General features: G+C 46.0%; 1 protein-coding gene across 1 annotated transcript in view; it reads left to right on the plus strand.

Moving 5' to 3' along the window:
• Positions 1 to 16455, plus strand: part of LOC307270187 (NLR family CARD domain-containing protein 3-like) — a gene marked incomplete at its 3' end in the record, with an annotated part of 28697 nt that overhangs the window by 10920 nt on the left and 1322 nt on the right. Inside the window, exons 9-11 of the mRNA XM_080053354.1 lie at positions 1069 to 3154; positions 3238 to 3408; positions 4433 to 4606. Of these exons, the coding sequence (XP_079909480.1) occupies positions 1069 to 3154; positions 3238 to 3408; positions 4433 to 4606 (2431 nt within the window). The remainder of the gene's footprint in view (positions 1 to 1068; positions 3155 to 3237; positions 3409 to 4432; positions 4607 to 16455) is intronic.

The following is a 16455-nucleotide window of genomic DNA, read 5'->3' on the forward strand; positions in this document are numbered from 1 at the left end:
ACTGCCGACGCCCGTCGGAGGCGAGTCTTCAGCGACGCTTCACTTTACCTTAAGAGGAGGAGCCTATGTTTTCGGGGAGAGGCGCGTCTCTCTCACTTTAACTGATAGAGAAATACTCTGTTGACAGTCATACCAGCAGCATTCACTGTTTTACAGTTTCCTGGTGTGTCCCTTTCAAAATAAAACTTCCCACACGCGAAAATGTGAACGAAAATAAATAAACAAAGGACAACCAGTCAAAAGGATCACTGTCCAAACTCTATATTAATCATATGCATCATCATGACCTGAAACAACTTTATATGGGAATTATCCATGAACACTCCATGTAGAAAGACAGGAATTATCTATGAACACTCCATGTAGAAAGACAGGGCTTTTAAAAGCAGCGCTGCAGCAGCAGTTGAGACGTTCCATGTGTGGCCGAAAAAAGCGAGAGAGGCAGCAGTAGGGCGAAGCGCTCCAGAGGTAGACGCAGGATGTGTGTGGAGGCTGTTAAGGTTTAACATGATGGTGAAATGGGACATTTACTGAAGTCTCAAAAGATAGAGGGAGAAATGTTCATGTCTGTTTATTTATATATTTTCATCATGAGTAACTCGTTGATATTATATTTCAATGTTTCCCTCTCTCTCTCTCTCCCTCTCCCTCTCTCTCCCTCTCTCTCCCTCTCCCTCTCTCTCCCTCTCTCTCTCTGTGTCTCTCTGTGTCTCTCTCTCTCTCCCTCTCTCTCTCTCTCTCTCCCTCTCTCCCTCCCTCTCTCTCTCCCTCTCCCTCTCTCTCCCTCTCTCTCTCTGTGTCTCTCTCTCTCTCTGTGTGTCTCAGGAAATGTGTTAGTTTAGGTTTAGGTGGTGGTTGGCTGGGAGTGTCGGGGTTATGGTTATTATACTTTTTTTTTCTTAATACAGAGGTTATTGATAGTTTTGTAATATGTAGTTCTCAATAGACATACAAATAATGCACAAATGTTTATACTGTATGTGCATTCATATTTTCATCGTGAAGCCCTCAGTGATATTATATGTGCCGTTAACGACTGTTGATTCATTCTGATGTTTGTTCATTCAGGAAGTCATTCTGAAGTTTGTCAGTGTGAACTCAAGTCAAACCTGCAGAAGAAGTTCCAGTGTGTGTTTGAGGGGATCGCTAAAGCAGGAAACCCAACCCTTCTGAATCAGATCTACACAGAGCTCTACATCACAGAGGGAGGGACTGGAGAGGTCAATGATGAACATGAGGTCAGACAGATTGAAACAGCATCCAGGAACCCACACAGACCAGAAACAACCATCAGACAAGAAGACATCTTTACAGCCTCACCTGGAAGAGATGAACCAAGCAGAACAGTGATGACAAAGGGAGTGGCTGGCATTGGGAAAACAGTCTTAACACAGAAGTTCACTCTGGACTGGGCTGAAGACAAAACCAACCAGGACATACAGTTCACATTTCCATTCACTTTCAGAGAGCTGAATGTGCTGAAAGAGAAAAAGTTCAGCTTGGTGGAACTTGTTCATCACTTCTTCACTGAAACCAAAGCAGCAGGAATCTGCAGCTTTGAAGAGTTCCAGGTTGTGTTCATCTTTGACGGTCTGGATGAGTGTCGACTTCCTCTGGACTTCCACAACAATGAGATCCTGACTGATGTTACAGAGTCCACCTCAGTGGATGTGCTGCTGACAAACCTCATCAGGGGGAAACTGCTTCCCTCTGCTCGCCTCTGGATAACCACACGACCTGCAGCAGCCAATCAGATCCCTCCTGACTGTGTTGGCATGGTGACAGAGGTCAGAGGGTTCACTGACCCACAGAAGGAGGAGTACTTTAGGAAGAGATTCAAAGGCAAAGAGCAGGCCAACAGAATCATCTCCCACATCAAGAAATCACGAAGCCTCCACATCATGTGCCACATCCCAGTCTTCTGCTGGATCACTGCTACAGTTCTGGAGGATGTGTTGAAGACCGGAGAGGGAGGAGAGCTGCCAAAGACCCTGACTGAGATGTACATCCACTTCCTGGTGGTTCAGGCCAAACTGAAGAACGTCAAGTATGATGGACGAGCTGAGACAGATCCACACTGGAGTCCAGAGAGCAGGAAGATGATCGAGTCTCTGGGAAAACTGGCTTTTGAGCAGCTGCAGAAAGGAAACCTGGTCTTCTATGAATCAGACCTGACAGAGTGTGGCATCGATATCACAGCAGCCTCAGTGGTCTCAGGAGTGTTCACACAGATCTTTAGAGAGGAGAGAGGACTGTACCAGGACAAGGTGTTCTGCTTCATCCATCTGAGCGTTCAGGAGTTTCTGGCTGCTCTTCATGTCCATCTGACGTTCATCAACTCTGGAGTCAATCTGATGTCAGAAGAACAAACAACCTCAGATGAATCTGCAGAGACACAGTTCTACCAGAGTGCTGTGGACAAGACTAGGCCGTCTAAAGAATCAACTGCAACATCCCACCAATCTACACACGTCCATCCCATGGCAGAAGAACAAACAACCGCCCATGAATCTGCAGCGACTCAAGACAGAAAAAAATCCTGGTGGTCTAAACTCCTCAGAAAAAAACCTAAACAGACGCATCGTGACCACTGTGCTGTGTCGTCTAAGGATTACACTGCAACTGACAAAGGATCTGCAAATACACACTTTGATATGGTGACAGAAGAACAAACAACCTCCCAAGAATCTGCAGTGACACAGTTCTACCAGAGTGCTGTGGACAAGGCCTTACAGAGTCCAAATGGACACCTGGACTTGTTCCTCCGCTTCCTCCTGGGTCTTTCATTGGAGACCAATCAGGGTCTCCTAAGAGGTCTGCTGACACAGACAGGAAGTAGCTCACAGACCAATCAGGAAACAGTCCAGTACATCAAGAAGAAGATCGAGGAGTCTCCCTCTGCAGAGAGAAGCATCAATCTGTTCCACTGTCTGAATGAACTGAATGATCATTCTCTAGTGGAGCTGATGCAACTGCACCTTATCTCAGGAAGTCTCTCCACAGATAATCTGTCTCCTGCTCAGTGGTCCGCTCTGGGCTTCATCTTACTGTCATCAGGAGAAGATCTGGACGTGTTTGACCTGAAGAAATACTCTGGTTCAGAGGAGGCTCTTCTGAGGCTGCTGCCAGTGGTCAAAGCCTCCAACAAAGCTCTGTGAGTAGGATTTATTCATCTGTAAATAATCTTTTAACGAGAAGATTATTTAATAACTTTTTCCCTTTCTGTTGTCTCTCCAGGCTGAGTGGCTGTAACCTCTCAGAGAGAAGCTGTGAAGCTCTGGCCTCAGTTCTCAGCTCCTCCTCTAGTCTGAGAGAGCTGGACCTGAGTAGCAACAACCTGCAGGATTCAGGAGTGAAGCATCTGTCTGATGCACTGAAGAGTCCACACTGTAAACTGGAAACTCTCAGGTCAGATTATCAACCAGTTCAATATGGGGCATATCAACTTAAACCCCCTGAGGGGGGACCCCCTATCATAGGGCATATCAACTTAAACCCCCTGAGGGGGGACCCCCTATCATGGGGCATATCAACTTAAACCCCCTGAGGGGGGACCCCCTATCATGGGGCATATCATCTTAAACCCCCTGAGGGGGACATGGGGCATATCAACTTAAACCCCCTGAGGGGGTTAGGGTTAGGGTTAGGGTTATCAGGGTTAGGGTTAGGGTTAGGGTTAGAGGGTTAGGGTTAGGGTTAGGGTTAGGGTTAGGGGGTTAGGGTCAGCACCCTAACCCCCTAACCCTAACCCCCTGAGGGGGGACCCCCTATCATGCTTATGGAATATTTATTCAGCATTTTGACAGACTATAAACGGATTTTGAAAATATATCATTTTTATTTTGGGTAAAACAAACATAACAACATTATTTTGAAAGCTTGAAATAAATACATGGGATGTTATTATGATAATGTAAAAGTTTGATTGAGGTGGCATCAACCTAAATACACATTTTATGAGCAAATAACAGGTCAATCCAGATGTTTTTCCCCAAAAAAGCTTGCTGTGTTTGGTATTTTTTATCTTTATATATATATATATATATATATATATATATAGATAGATAGATAGATAGATAGATAGATAGATAGATAGATAGATAGATAGATAGATATATATATACAGTATATATATATATCAGTGCTGTCAGTTTAACGGCGTTAGTGCAAACCCATTTTAACGGCGTTAAATGGTTTATCGCGCTCGTCATGGTCTAGCAAACGTTGTGGTTTTTTCACATGCTGTTGCATCAACTAGTAGGCTAATGTTAGAACAACTGAAACACCACAAACTATTCATGTGGCTTGCAATTAAGTTAGTGTTAATTCAAACAGAACATGTCCTGCAGCGTAATTTCACATTAAAATCATTTAACTGGCAAAACGGCTAAACGTCAAGTGTGTGTGTGTGTGTGTGTGTGTGTGTGTGTAGTCTGTCAGGTTGTCTGATCACAGATGAAGGCTGTGCTTCTCTGGCCTTAGCTCTGAGCTCCAACCCCTCCCATCTGAGAGAGCTGGACCTGAGCTACAACCATCCAGGAGCCTCAGGAGTGGAGCTACTGTCTGCTGGACGGGACGGTCCCCTCTGGAGACTGGACACTCTCAGGTATGAAGAGGCTGCTGTCAGTCTGATAGAGGAGGGAGAGCTGGAGACAGTTTATCATATGACCCTGAAACACCAATGGTGTTTGTCCGTCTCCATTTGACTCAGTTTGGCTCGGCTGTGGAGGCTTTCCATTAAGCCACTATGTTGCATGTCGGCCGGTGTTAGACTCTCTAGTTTATAATGCACTTTATTCACAAACACGAACTTAAGGACTTGAACATACAACGGTTACTTGATTGACCTGATTGAGCTCCACGGACACCAAAACTGTTTTGCCTCCCGGCATGAAAGCACCTCCAAAACACAGTGATGTGTGTCAATGAAAGCTCCTCCAAAACACAGTGATGTGTGTCAATGAAAGCTCGTCCAAAACACAGTGATGTGTGTCAACTCCATCCCCACAGCACCCGTCCTTGTTTTTTTTTACATGTATTTTTATTGCTTGTTAGACAAGATGTCACACATGTTACAATATTTCACAGTAGTTACATTTCTTTTTGCGACAATGTACAATGAAACAAGAGTTAACAATTTACATTTTTATATTTTTATAAACCCCATCCCACCCTAACAATCCCTGTGCCATAAAAATAATTAAAAATAAAATTGAAAATAAAAAAATAAAAAATAAAAAAGGTGTGTGGGGGGGAGGGGGGGGTTCCCCTGAGATGAAAGTGTTTGCGCTTTACGTTAAAGCTTATATACTAATGAGAGGGGAGAGTGACAAGTTTGTCAAAATAAACCAGTAAAGGGTCCCAGACTTTGTTGAATTTTTCGGTTGATCCTCTTAAGAAAGTATTTCACTTTTTCAATTTTTAAAAACATCATCATATCAGAAAGCCACACAGATGCCTTCGGTGGTAATTGGGATTTCCATTCCAAGAGAATTCTCCTTCGAGCAGTTAGAGTTGCAAAGGCAATAACATTTTTCTTGTTAGTGGCTGTCGCAGTGTCGTTTTCTCTTACACCAAATATAGCCATTAAAGGGCTAGGTTGTAGATGTAGGCCAAAAGCAACATTCAAAATCCCAAAGATTGATTTCCAAAACTCTTCCAACTTGGAGCACGACCAGAACATATGCGCTAGGTCTGCACTGGTGGCTTTACAGCGATCACACGTCTCATCTAGTTCAGGGTATTGTGGTAAATTGAATAGTCTAATATCAAGAGTTTGCTGACCGTGTATGTCTAAAGGTTGGGGTCACTGGGGGAGAATGAGAGCACCCCCTAGAAGGACTAGTATCTGTCTATTTGTAGATATAATACACTTGATACCGCCCACACATGAGAATATAAGACACTGTTCTGTAACTAATCGAGTAGGTGCCATTGCGGCCTCAGCCTGCTGCTACTATGCTACTATGAAATCCTCTGTATGTCTGATGGAAGCTCCTGAAATACAATGATGAAGTCCAGCCTGTTCGAGTCTTTGTCAAGCCATGGGGAAGAATTCGGCTACTACAGTATATTTTAGCAAGTCTGACCTTACTATAGTGAGTACGGTGGAGAACTTTAAATTGAATAAGATTGAGACGTACACAAGAAGAGGTTCCATTTACACAGCTAAGAGCCCTAACCCATGTCTCATCTGAAATGACTGTTCCTAATTCTTCCTCCCATTTTGTCTTGATCTTTTCTGTTGATACACTACTAAACGACATAATTGAATTATATAAGTTAGAGATTTGGCCCTTCAGAGTTAAGGGAATCTTTAGTATGACGTCCAAGTTTGAACTTTCAGGTAATTGAGGGAACGATGGGTTGTACGTTTGAGTAAAGTGGCATATCTGAAGATATCGGAAAAAACTGGATTTAGAAATAGAGTGTTTTTTGGCCAAATCTGTGAAAGTAGGAAAAATATTATCTATGAAAAAGTCCTTGCATGTAGTAAGACCCATAGTGTCCCACTGTGTGAATGTGACATCGAGTTTAGCAGCTGGAAAGAGGTGGTTATTACATATGGGATTTAGCATAGAAAGGCCAGACAATTTAAATGTTTGCCTGAATTGTATCCAAATTCTTAGGGTTGAGCGCACTACTGGGCTTGAGGAAAACTGTGATGGGGAGAGGGGAAGTTTTGTTGTTAATAGTGCAGGAAGTGATGACAGATTACAGAGCTTGGCCTCCTCACTGCACCAACCGGGTTGGTCCCCCAGACGCTGGAGAATGCACCACATTCAGGAGTCTACGAATGTTAATGGATGAGTGGCGGCCTCTCACAAAACTGGTTTGATCATTTGAAATGATGTCTGATACCATGGTGTTTATTCTAGACAGTATCTTAACGTCCACGTTCAGTAAAGAAATATAAGAGCTGCAATCCACTGGGTCTTTACCAGGCTTCAGTAAAACTGTGATGAGAGCCTCTGTGAGGCTCTGTGGGAGAGCTGTCTGTTCAAACGAACCTAACCCTAACCCTAAATACTTAAACATATTGAGAAGCAAGGGGATCAGTTTTAAGGAGAATTTTTTATAGAATTGGACTGGGAAGCCGTCCGGCCCAGGGGCCTTCCCGCTCTGCATGTCCTCAATTGAGTTATCTACTTCCTGTCTGTTTAGTGGTCTTTCCAGGTTGTCCCTTTGTTCCTGTGCTATTGTTGGAGTATTCAGGGTTTCTAAAAAATTAACCATAGAAGAAGTGTCCTGAGGAAATTCTGAGGTATATAACTCAGAATAAAAGGTTTTAAAAGTATTATTAATTTCTTGGGGATCTATTGTCAATTCTTGAGGTGTTTTCCTAACTGTTGATATGAGTTGGGCAGACGACTTAGCCTTTAACTGGTGAGCAAGTAGGCGTCCTGCCTTCTCCCCATGTTCATAAAAGAATGCTCGTGATCTTAACAAGTTATGTTCAGTCCTTCCAGTAGACAATATATCATACTTTGCTTTCAGATTTAATTTTTCTTTGTATAGTTCAGGTGTTGGAGTTGTTGAGTATTGATGATCAATTTTAAGAATAGAATCAATGAGCTCCTCCTGTCTTTGTTTTCTTTTTTTATTACGTGAAGCTGAAAATGATATTATTTGTCCCCTCAGTACGACTTTTAATGTTTCCCATAATATGGATGGTGATACGGAGTCATTCTGATTGGTTAAAACGAAATCATCTATTGCTTTAGACATGAACTGACAAAGATCTGCATCTGAAAGTAATGCCGTGTTAAGTCTCCAAGCTGGCCTTGGTGGGTAATTAAGTGTAAAGCCAATGTCAAGAATAACAGGTGCATGATCAGATTCTACAATAGCCGAGTAGTCTACAGATTTCACTGAGGGAAGAAGACGCTTATCAATGAAAAAATAGTCTATTCTTGAATAAGACTGATGAACATGTGAAAAACAAGAGAATTCTTTCTTGTTTGGATACAAAAATCTCCATGGGTCAATACAGCCAAGGTGCGTCATGAGACTTGAAAGAGCTCTGGACATTTTTGATGGAGGGGCAGATTTTGGACTTGACCGGTCTATGGCTGTGTCCATCACACAGTTCATATCACCGCCAAATATTAGGTGATGAGTATTTAAATCTGGAAATAAGGTGATTATCTTCCTGAAAAAATCTGCATCATCCCAGTTGGGGGCGTAAATACTAACCAAAACCACCGGGGTGTGATAGAGACGACCTGATACTACAACATAACGTCCCTGGGGATCTGAAATTATTTTTGAAGCAGTGAAGAGTACTTTTTTATGGATTATAATTGCAGCACCTCTGGCCCTGTTACTAAAGGTTGAATGGTACACCTGACCTATCCAGGCCTTTCTAAGTAATACTTGATCTTGTACTCGTAGGTGCGTTTCCTGCAGAAATGCAATTTCAGTGTGCAACCGTTTTAAATTTGCGCCCTTTTCACTGGGCCATTCATGCCTCTGACATTCCAGCTAACAAAACGTACTGCAGACCCTCCAACTAAAGTTGTGCTTGCTCTATTCATAGCTTAATAAACAAGCGGGTTGGGTAATGATACGGCTGAAATGGTGCTGTATAGAAATGGAGAACGGGAGAGAAAAAAAAAAAAAAACCCTAACCCTGGAACATGTGTGAACTCTAGGTTCGTTCTCTGAACAGTAACGAACCGCAGCTATCTTACTGTGACTAAACTTCCAATCGCCCATACGTTATTTCCCCTACACAATGCACTCCCCACTCACTTTAACAAGTATACACACTCAGGGCATTGACACTGAACAGAGATGAATAACATTGTAGTTCCCAGTCAACATAAACAACCACCATTATTATAACAAGTAGGTAGGCTAACTTTAGTTCACCTCCCATATCACACTTAAGTATGCATTATTCGAACTACTGCATATACAGGCTAGATGGCTAAATGATAAATAAATGCATCTGAACCATAGGATCTGAACAAATAGGCAAATAGTTTTGCTTGGGCTACGCCCCTCTCAGGCTGTAACGTAACGTTAACCAGTTGTCAACAAACATTCTGCTATCGATTATGAAAGTGATACAGACTGATATTTGCTTCACTTAAAATGTAACGGCTCAGATTAACCAACCTTCAGACATATTGATCACATATCGATCACATATTGAACACCTTAGCAGCTTCTGGTGAGTGGAAAAAGAGAGTCTCATCCTCAAACTGAACTCGGAGACGTGCGGGATGCAGCAGACTGAATCTGATCTTCTTCTCATAGAGGAGCTGCTTGACGGTTTTAAATGCAGCGCGTTTCTTCGCCAGGCCAGCAGACATGTCCGGGTAGATCCTCAGTTTGGAGCCGTTAAACTCCACGTTGTGCGTCCGGGCCCACTGCGATGCCTTTTCTTTCACCTGGAAACGATGGAAACACACCACAAAGGGACGGGGCGGCTGTCCTTCTCGGGGTCTTTGGCCGGGAGAACGATGAGCCCGCTCCAACTCCGGTGGGTTTTCAAAAACCTCTTCACCCATTGCTTCCATTAGCAGGTCGGATACAAACTTGACGGAGTGCTGGCCCTTCTCCCTGTCCTCCGGGACGTTCAGGGTTCTCAGGTTGGCTCTGCGAGAGCGGTTCTCCAGGTCATCGCCGCGTTCGAGCAGTGTGGCATTTTGCTCCTCTACTCGTTTTATTTTCCCGTCCGCTGTGAAAATCGCACTGAAGTTATCCCCAGCCAGACCTTCGGTTGCGCTTAACCGTGCTTGAAAGCTAGTAACAGTCTCTGTCAGTGCATTCACGGAGGACTGAAGCGGGGCAATTGACTCTTGAATTAAAGCAGAGATGTCCTCCTTGAGCGAAGACCGTTGTTTCGACAACTCGGCTACAAGCTGGCTCACGGAAACAGCCTCCACGTTTGCAGTCGTTCCACCACTGTCAGAAGACATCAAAGCAAGGCTGGGAAAGGCTCAGGGGGCCTTCTCTCCCTCCCTCTGTCTCCCTCCCTCCCTCTACCTCCCTCCCTCCCTCTCCCTCCCTCCCTCCCTCCCTCTACCTCTCTCCCTCCCTCTCTTCCACCACTGTCAGAAGACATCAGAGCAAGGCTGGGAAAGGCTCAGGGGGCCTTCCCCAACTCCGTTCCATCTGGAGATCTAAACAATACTGAGCAATGTCCAAACATGATCCAGTTTAAAAAAAGGTTCAAAGCAATGATTTATAAAAACGTACAGGGATGAGGGAGGAGAAGAAAAAATAAAATAATAATAATAATAATAATAATAATAATAATAATAATAATAATAATAATAATAATAATAATAATAATAATAATAATAATAATAACAATAATAATAATAATAATAATAATTGGCTTTACAAGTTTTGAATAAAGGTGTTTGTTAATGTGTATATTACATATATATATAAATGTAAATTGTGCACATAGTAGCCTCTATCAACTTGTATCTAGATATAGATGGTATTAAAGGTAGACATTCTACATCTAGATATAGATGGTATTAAAGGTAGACATTGTTAACATACTGTACCAAACTGTATAGATTTCATTTATTTATTGTTTATTTAGCAGGGACAGTGCACAATATACAATTGAGCCAGATTATAGCCACATGGCTAATTTTTTGTCTGTAGTCCCTGGATAAGGATTGTTTAAATATATAAAGTGTAAATATTAGGGCTGTCAAAATGAAAGTGTTAACGCAGGGTGATTCAATTCTGGAATTAACGCGTTCATTTTTTAACTCATTTAACGCATGTGTAGAATGATCCGCCCCGTGCATCCCACCGGCTCTGTACTACAGTCACTCTAACGTTGTGGCTGACCCAGGATCAGTAGCTGCGCGCAACCAATCATAGCAGCACGCTATGAATGGTAGAATGAATCATGATTAATCGTGATTAATTTGATTTAAAATGTTAATGGTTTGACAGCCCTAGTAAATATAGAACATTATACAGCAGTTGGTTCTAAGCGAGTGATTTGATTGGACAAGAGACCTTCTGAGCGTTCTGAAGGAGTGCTGATATTAGCGAACAACATCACTCGGGACTGTTCACCAAACTGTAGACCAACTGTCAAAATCACTCCGCGGCTCACTGATGAGCCGGAGCTTCACTTGTGTGTTATCTGTGTGTTTGTGACTCCGGTTGACTGTGGCGAGTCTCTCCCCTGTGAGAGGGCATCGCTGCCACACACAGACAGAGACAGTGTGCGGTAGTCGCTCACACTCACGTTACTGAAGACAGCAATAGTATGTGGAGATAAACTCAGGCTGCTGTATAATACGAGCGCAGCATATTAGCCTAGCCTAGCTTTCCCACCTCATTGTATAACGTTACTTCCCCCGGGCTTAAATACACTCATAAACTCTGGGAAATGAAGCGTGGGGGTTTGGATTGGGCAGCGGACCTTATTACCAACTAGATTAAGATCCGCCGTTCCGTTTCTTTGGTGATTTTTACGGGACATCGGGCCGCCGTGGTTAATGTTACCAGAGTAAACAAAGTTGGACAAGCTCACTCGCGTAAAGTTGTTGCTTAGCAACGCGCTCCGCTCTGACTGCTGTTGTCGAACTATTTGTGTTGGCGGAAGCAAATACATTCTTAAATGATTAAAGATCACATTTTAAAGTTAACTTGTGAATTTCAGTTGTGAAACTGCTGTATAAAAGCAATAGCACACTCGAGGTCGCATGTTGTCGCTCTATATCAGCACTGCTGTGATTCTCTACGACCGAATCACAGCAGTGCTGATATAGAGCGACAACATGCTCCCTCTCGTGTGCTATTGCTTAATCAAACTATACAAATAGAAATGTATATAGAGATATAGCTATATGGATTACATTAATATATAAAGTATAAATATATAAATGATTAAAACAAATCATAGTATATATGTATGGATTGTAAATATAAAATATAGGAAGTACATTTAATACATATTAATTATTGAGCCTCTCCGGGAACCATCACCTTACCGTGGTGGAGAGGTTTGTGTGCCCCTGTGAACCTGAGAGCTGTGTTGTCCGGAGCCTAGTGCTCCTGGTAGGGTCTCCCAAGGCAAAGTGGTCTCAGGTGAGGGGCCCGACTAAGAATGGTTCACAAAGACCCCATGGAAGATCAAGCAAGAGGAAGTGTGACCCTGCCCGGAGGAAGCCCGGGGCCCCCGTCTGGAGCCAGGCCCAGAAAGGGGGCCCGCCTGCGAGCGTCTGGTGGCCGGGTCTGCCACGGGGCCCGGCCGGGCACAGCCCGAAGAAGCTACGTGGCACAAACTCCCTCTACAACTGATGGGCCCACCACTCGTCAGAGGAACCGCTGGGGTCGGGTGCGCTGCCTTATGGGTGGCAGTGAAGGGCGGGGACCACAACGGACCAGACCCGGGCGGCAGAGGCTGGCTTTGGGGACGTGGAACGTCACCTCGCTGTGGGGGAAGGAGCTGGAACTGGTGCGGGAGGTGGAGCGCTACCAATTAGATCTGGTGGGGCTGACCTCCACGCACAGTCTTGGTTCTGGAACCGTACTTCTGGACAGGGGTTGGACTCTATTCTTCTCTGGAGTTGCCCAAGGTGTGAGGCGCCGGGCCGGTGTGGGGATACTCACGAGCCCCCGGCTGGGCGCTACTACGTTAGAGTTTACCCCGGTGGACGAGAGGGTCGCCTCCCTACGCCTCCGGGTTGTGGGGGGGAAGACTCTGACTGTTGTCTGTGCGTATGCACCGAACAGCAGTTCGGAGTATCCGGCCTTCTTGGAGACCCTGAACGGAGTCCTGCATGGGGCTCCGGTAGGGGACTCCATAGTTCTGCTGGGAGACTTTAACGCGCACGTGGGCAATGATGGAGACACCTGGAGAGGCGTGATTGGGAGGAACGGCCTCCCCGATCTGAACCCGAGCGGTCGTTTGTTGTTAGACTTCTGTGCTGGTCATGGTTTGTCTATAACGAACACCATGTTCGAACATAAGGATGCTCATAAGTGTACATGGTACCAGAGCACCCTAGGCCGAAGGTCGATGATCGATTTCGTGATCGTATCATCTGATCTGAGGCCGCATGTTTTGGACACTCGGGTGAAGAGAGGGGCAGAGCTGTCAACTGATCACCATCTGGTTGTGAGTTGGGTCAAAGGGTGGGGGAAGACTCTGGACAGACCTGGTAAGCCCAAACGGGTAGTGCGGGTGAACTGGGAACGTCTGGCGGAGGCCCCTGTTCAAGAGATCTTTAATTCGCACCTCCAGCAGAGCTTTTCTAGCATCCCTGTGGAGGTTGGGGGCATTGAACCCGAGTGGTCGATGTTCAAAACTTCCATTGCTGAAGCCGCGGCAGGCAGCTGTGGTCTCAAGGTCTTAGGTGCCTCAAGGGGCGGTAACCCTCGAACGCCGTGGTGGACCTCGGTGGTCAGGGAAGCCGTCCGACTGAAGAAGGAGTGCTTCCGGGATATGTTATCACGGGGGACTCCTGAGGCAGTTGCAAGGTACCGACAGGCCCGAAGGGCTGCAGCCTCTGCCGTGACAGAGGCAAAGCAGCGGGTGTGGGAGAAGTTCGGAGAAACCATGGAGAAGGACTTTCGGTCGGCACCAAAGTGTTTCTGGAAGACCGTCCGGCACCTCAGGAGAGGGAAGCGGGGAACCATCCAAGCTGTGTACAGTAAGGATGGGACGCTGTTGACCTCAACTGAGGAGGTAGTCGGTCGGTGGAAGGAGCACTTTGAGGAACTCCTGAACCCGATTAACCCGCCCTCTATGTTGGAGGCAGAGCTGGAGGCTGATGGGGGATCATCGTCAATTTCCCTGGTGGAAGTCACTGAGGTAGTCAAACAACTCCACAGTGGCAAAGCCCCGGGGGTTGATGAGATCCGTCCAGAAATGCTGAAAGCAATGGGTGTGGAGGGGCTGTCTTGGATGACACGCCTCTTCAACATTGCGTGGAAGGCGGGTACAGTGCCGAAGGAGTGGCAGACCGGGGTGGTGGTTCCTATTTTCAAAAAGGGGGACCAGAGAGTGTGTGCCAATTACCGAGGTATCACACTTCTCAGCCTCCCCGGCAAAGTCTACTCCAAGGTGCTGGAAAGGAGGGTTCGGCCGATAGTCGAACCTCAGATTGAAGAGGAACAATGCGGATTCCGTCCTGGCCGTGGAACAACGGACCAGCTCTTCACAAGGATCCTAGAGGGAGCTTGGGAGTTTGCTCATACAGTCTACATGTGTTTTGTAGATCTGGAGAAGGCTTATGACCGGGTTCCCCGGGAGATACTGTGGGGGGTGCTGCGGGAGTATGGGGTGAGGGTGTCTCTTCTCAGGGCCATCCAATCTCTGTACGCTCAAAGCGAGAGCTGTGTACGGGTTCTCGGTAGTAAGTCGGACTCGTTTCCGGTGGGGGTTGGCCTCCGCCAGGGCTGCGCTTTATCACCAATCCTGTTTGTGATATTCATGGACAGGATATCAAGGCGTAGTCGTGGTGGGGAGGGGTTGCAGTTTGGTGGTCTGAAGATCTCATCTCTGCTGTTTGCGGATGATGTGGTTCTGATGGCATCATCGGCCTGTGACCTTCAGCTCTCATTGGATCGGTTTGCAGCCGAGTGTGAAGCGGTTGGGATGAGGATCAGCACCTCTAAATCTGAGGCCATGGTGCTCAGCAGGAAACCGATGGATTGTCTGCTACAGGTAGGGAATGAGTCCTTACCCCAAGTGAAGGAGTTCAAGTACCTCGGGGTCTTGTTTTCGAGTGAGGGAACAATGGAGCGTGAGATTGGCCGGAGAATCGGAGCAGCAGGGGCGGTTTTGCATACGCTTTACCGCACTGTTGTGACGAAAAGAGAGCTGAGTCGTAAGGCAAAGCTTTCGATCTACCGGTCGATCTTTGTTCCTACCCTCACCTATGGTCATGAAGGCTGGGTAATGACCGAAAGAACGAGATCGCGGGTACAAGCGGCCGAAATGGGTTTTCTCAGGAGAGTGGCTGGCGTCTCCCTTAGAGATAGGGTGAGAAGCTCAGTCATTCGTGAGGAACTCGGGGCAGAGCCGCTACTCCTTTGCGTTGAAAGGAGCCAGTTGAGGTGGTTCGGGCATCTGGTAAGGATGCCCCCAGGGCGCCTCCCTGGGGAGATGTTCCAGGAGCGTCCAGCTGGAAGGAGGCCTCGGGGAAGACCCAGGACTAGGTGGAGAGATTATATCTCCACACTGGCCTGGGAACGCCTCGGGATCCCCCAGTCAGAGCTGGTTGATGTGGCCCGGGAAAGAGAAGTTTGGGGTTCCCTGCTCAAGCTGCTGCCCCCGCGACCCGATTTCGGATAAGCGGTTGAAGATGTATGTATGTATGTATAATTATTGAGCTGTGGAAAAGGGGATTAAATAAGTGTTGTACTCGATTCACCTTTATTTCTACAGGTAAATCCCATTGAGACCGAAGACTCTTTATCAAGGGAGACCTGTTTTCCTTTCCCACATTAACATTCACACACACATTCATACACCGATAGCAGCAGGCTAACTATCGACATTCACACGAGGCAAGGTGGGTGAAGTGTCTTGCCCAAGGACACAACAACCATGACACAGGTGGCAGGGTGGGGATCGAACCTCCAACCCTTTGATCATCAGCCGACCTGCTCTACCACCTGAGACACAGTCGCCTCCATGAGATGAAAACGTCTCAAAGCTCTGCCAGCTGTTTATAGTAGACTGGTAGTTAAACATCACAGACATCAACATGTCTTTGCCACATGGCTGTAGCTGTTATGCTAGCCACATGGCTGTAGCTGTTATGCTAGCCACATGGCTGTAGCTGTTATGCTAGCTATTGGTGGTAGCTGTTATGCTAGCCACATGGCTGTAGCTGTTATGCTAGCCACATGGCTGTAGCTGTTATGCTAGCCACATGGTCCTAGCTGTTATGCTAGCTATTGGTTGTAGCTGTTATGCTAGCCACATGGCTGTAGCTGTTATGCTAGCCACATGGCTGTAGCTGTTATGCTAGCCACATGGTCGTAGCTGTTATGCTAGCTATTGGTGGTAGCTGTTATGCTAGCCACATGGCTGTAGCTGTTATGCTAGCCACATGGTTGTAGCTGTTATGCTAGCCACATGGTCGTAGCTGTTATGCTAGCCACATGGTTGTAGCTGTTATGCTAGCCACATGGTTGTAGCTGTAATGCTAGCCACATGGTTGTAGCTGTTATGCTAGCTATTGGCTGTAGCTGTTATGCTAGCCACATGGTCGTAGCTGTTATGCTAGCCACATGGTTGTAGCTGTTATGCTAGCCACATGGTCGTAGCTGTTATGCTAGCCACATGGTCGTAGCTGTTATGCTAGCTATTGGGTGTAGCTGTTATGCTAGCCACATGGCTGTAGCTGTTATGCTAGCTATTGGCTGTAGCTGTTATGCTAGCTATTGGTTGTAGCTGTTATGCTAGCCACATGGTCGTAGCTGTTATGCTAGCTATTGGCTGTAGCTCTT

Source organism: Ammodytes marinus, assembly GCF_949987685.1.
Source record: "Ammodytes marinus genome assembly, chromosome: 25".
Taxonomy (NCBI): Eukaryota; Metazoa; Chordata; class Actinopteri; order Uranoscopiformes; family Ammodytidae; genus Ammodytes; species Ammodytes marinus.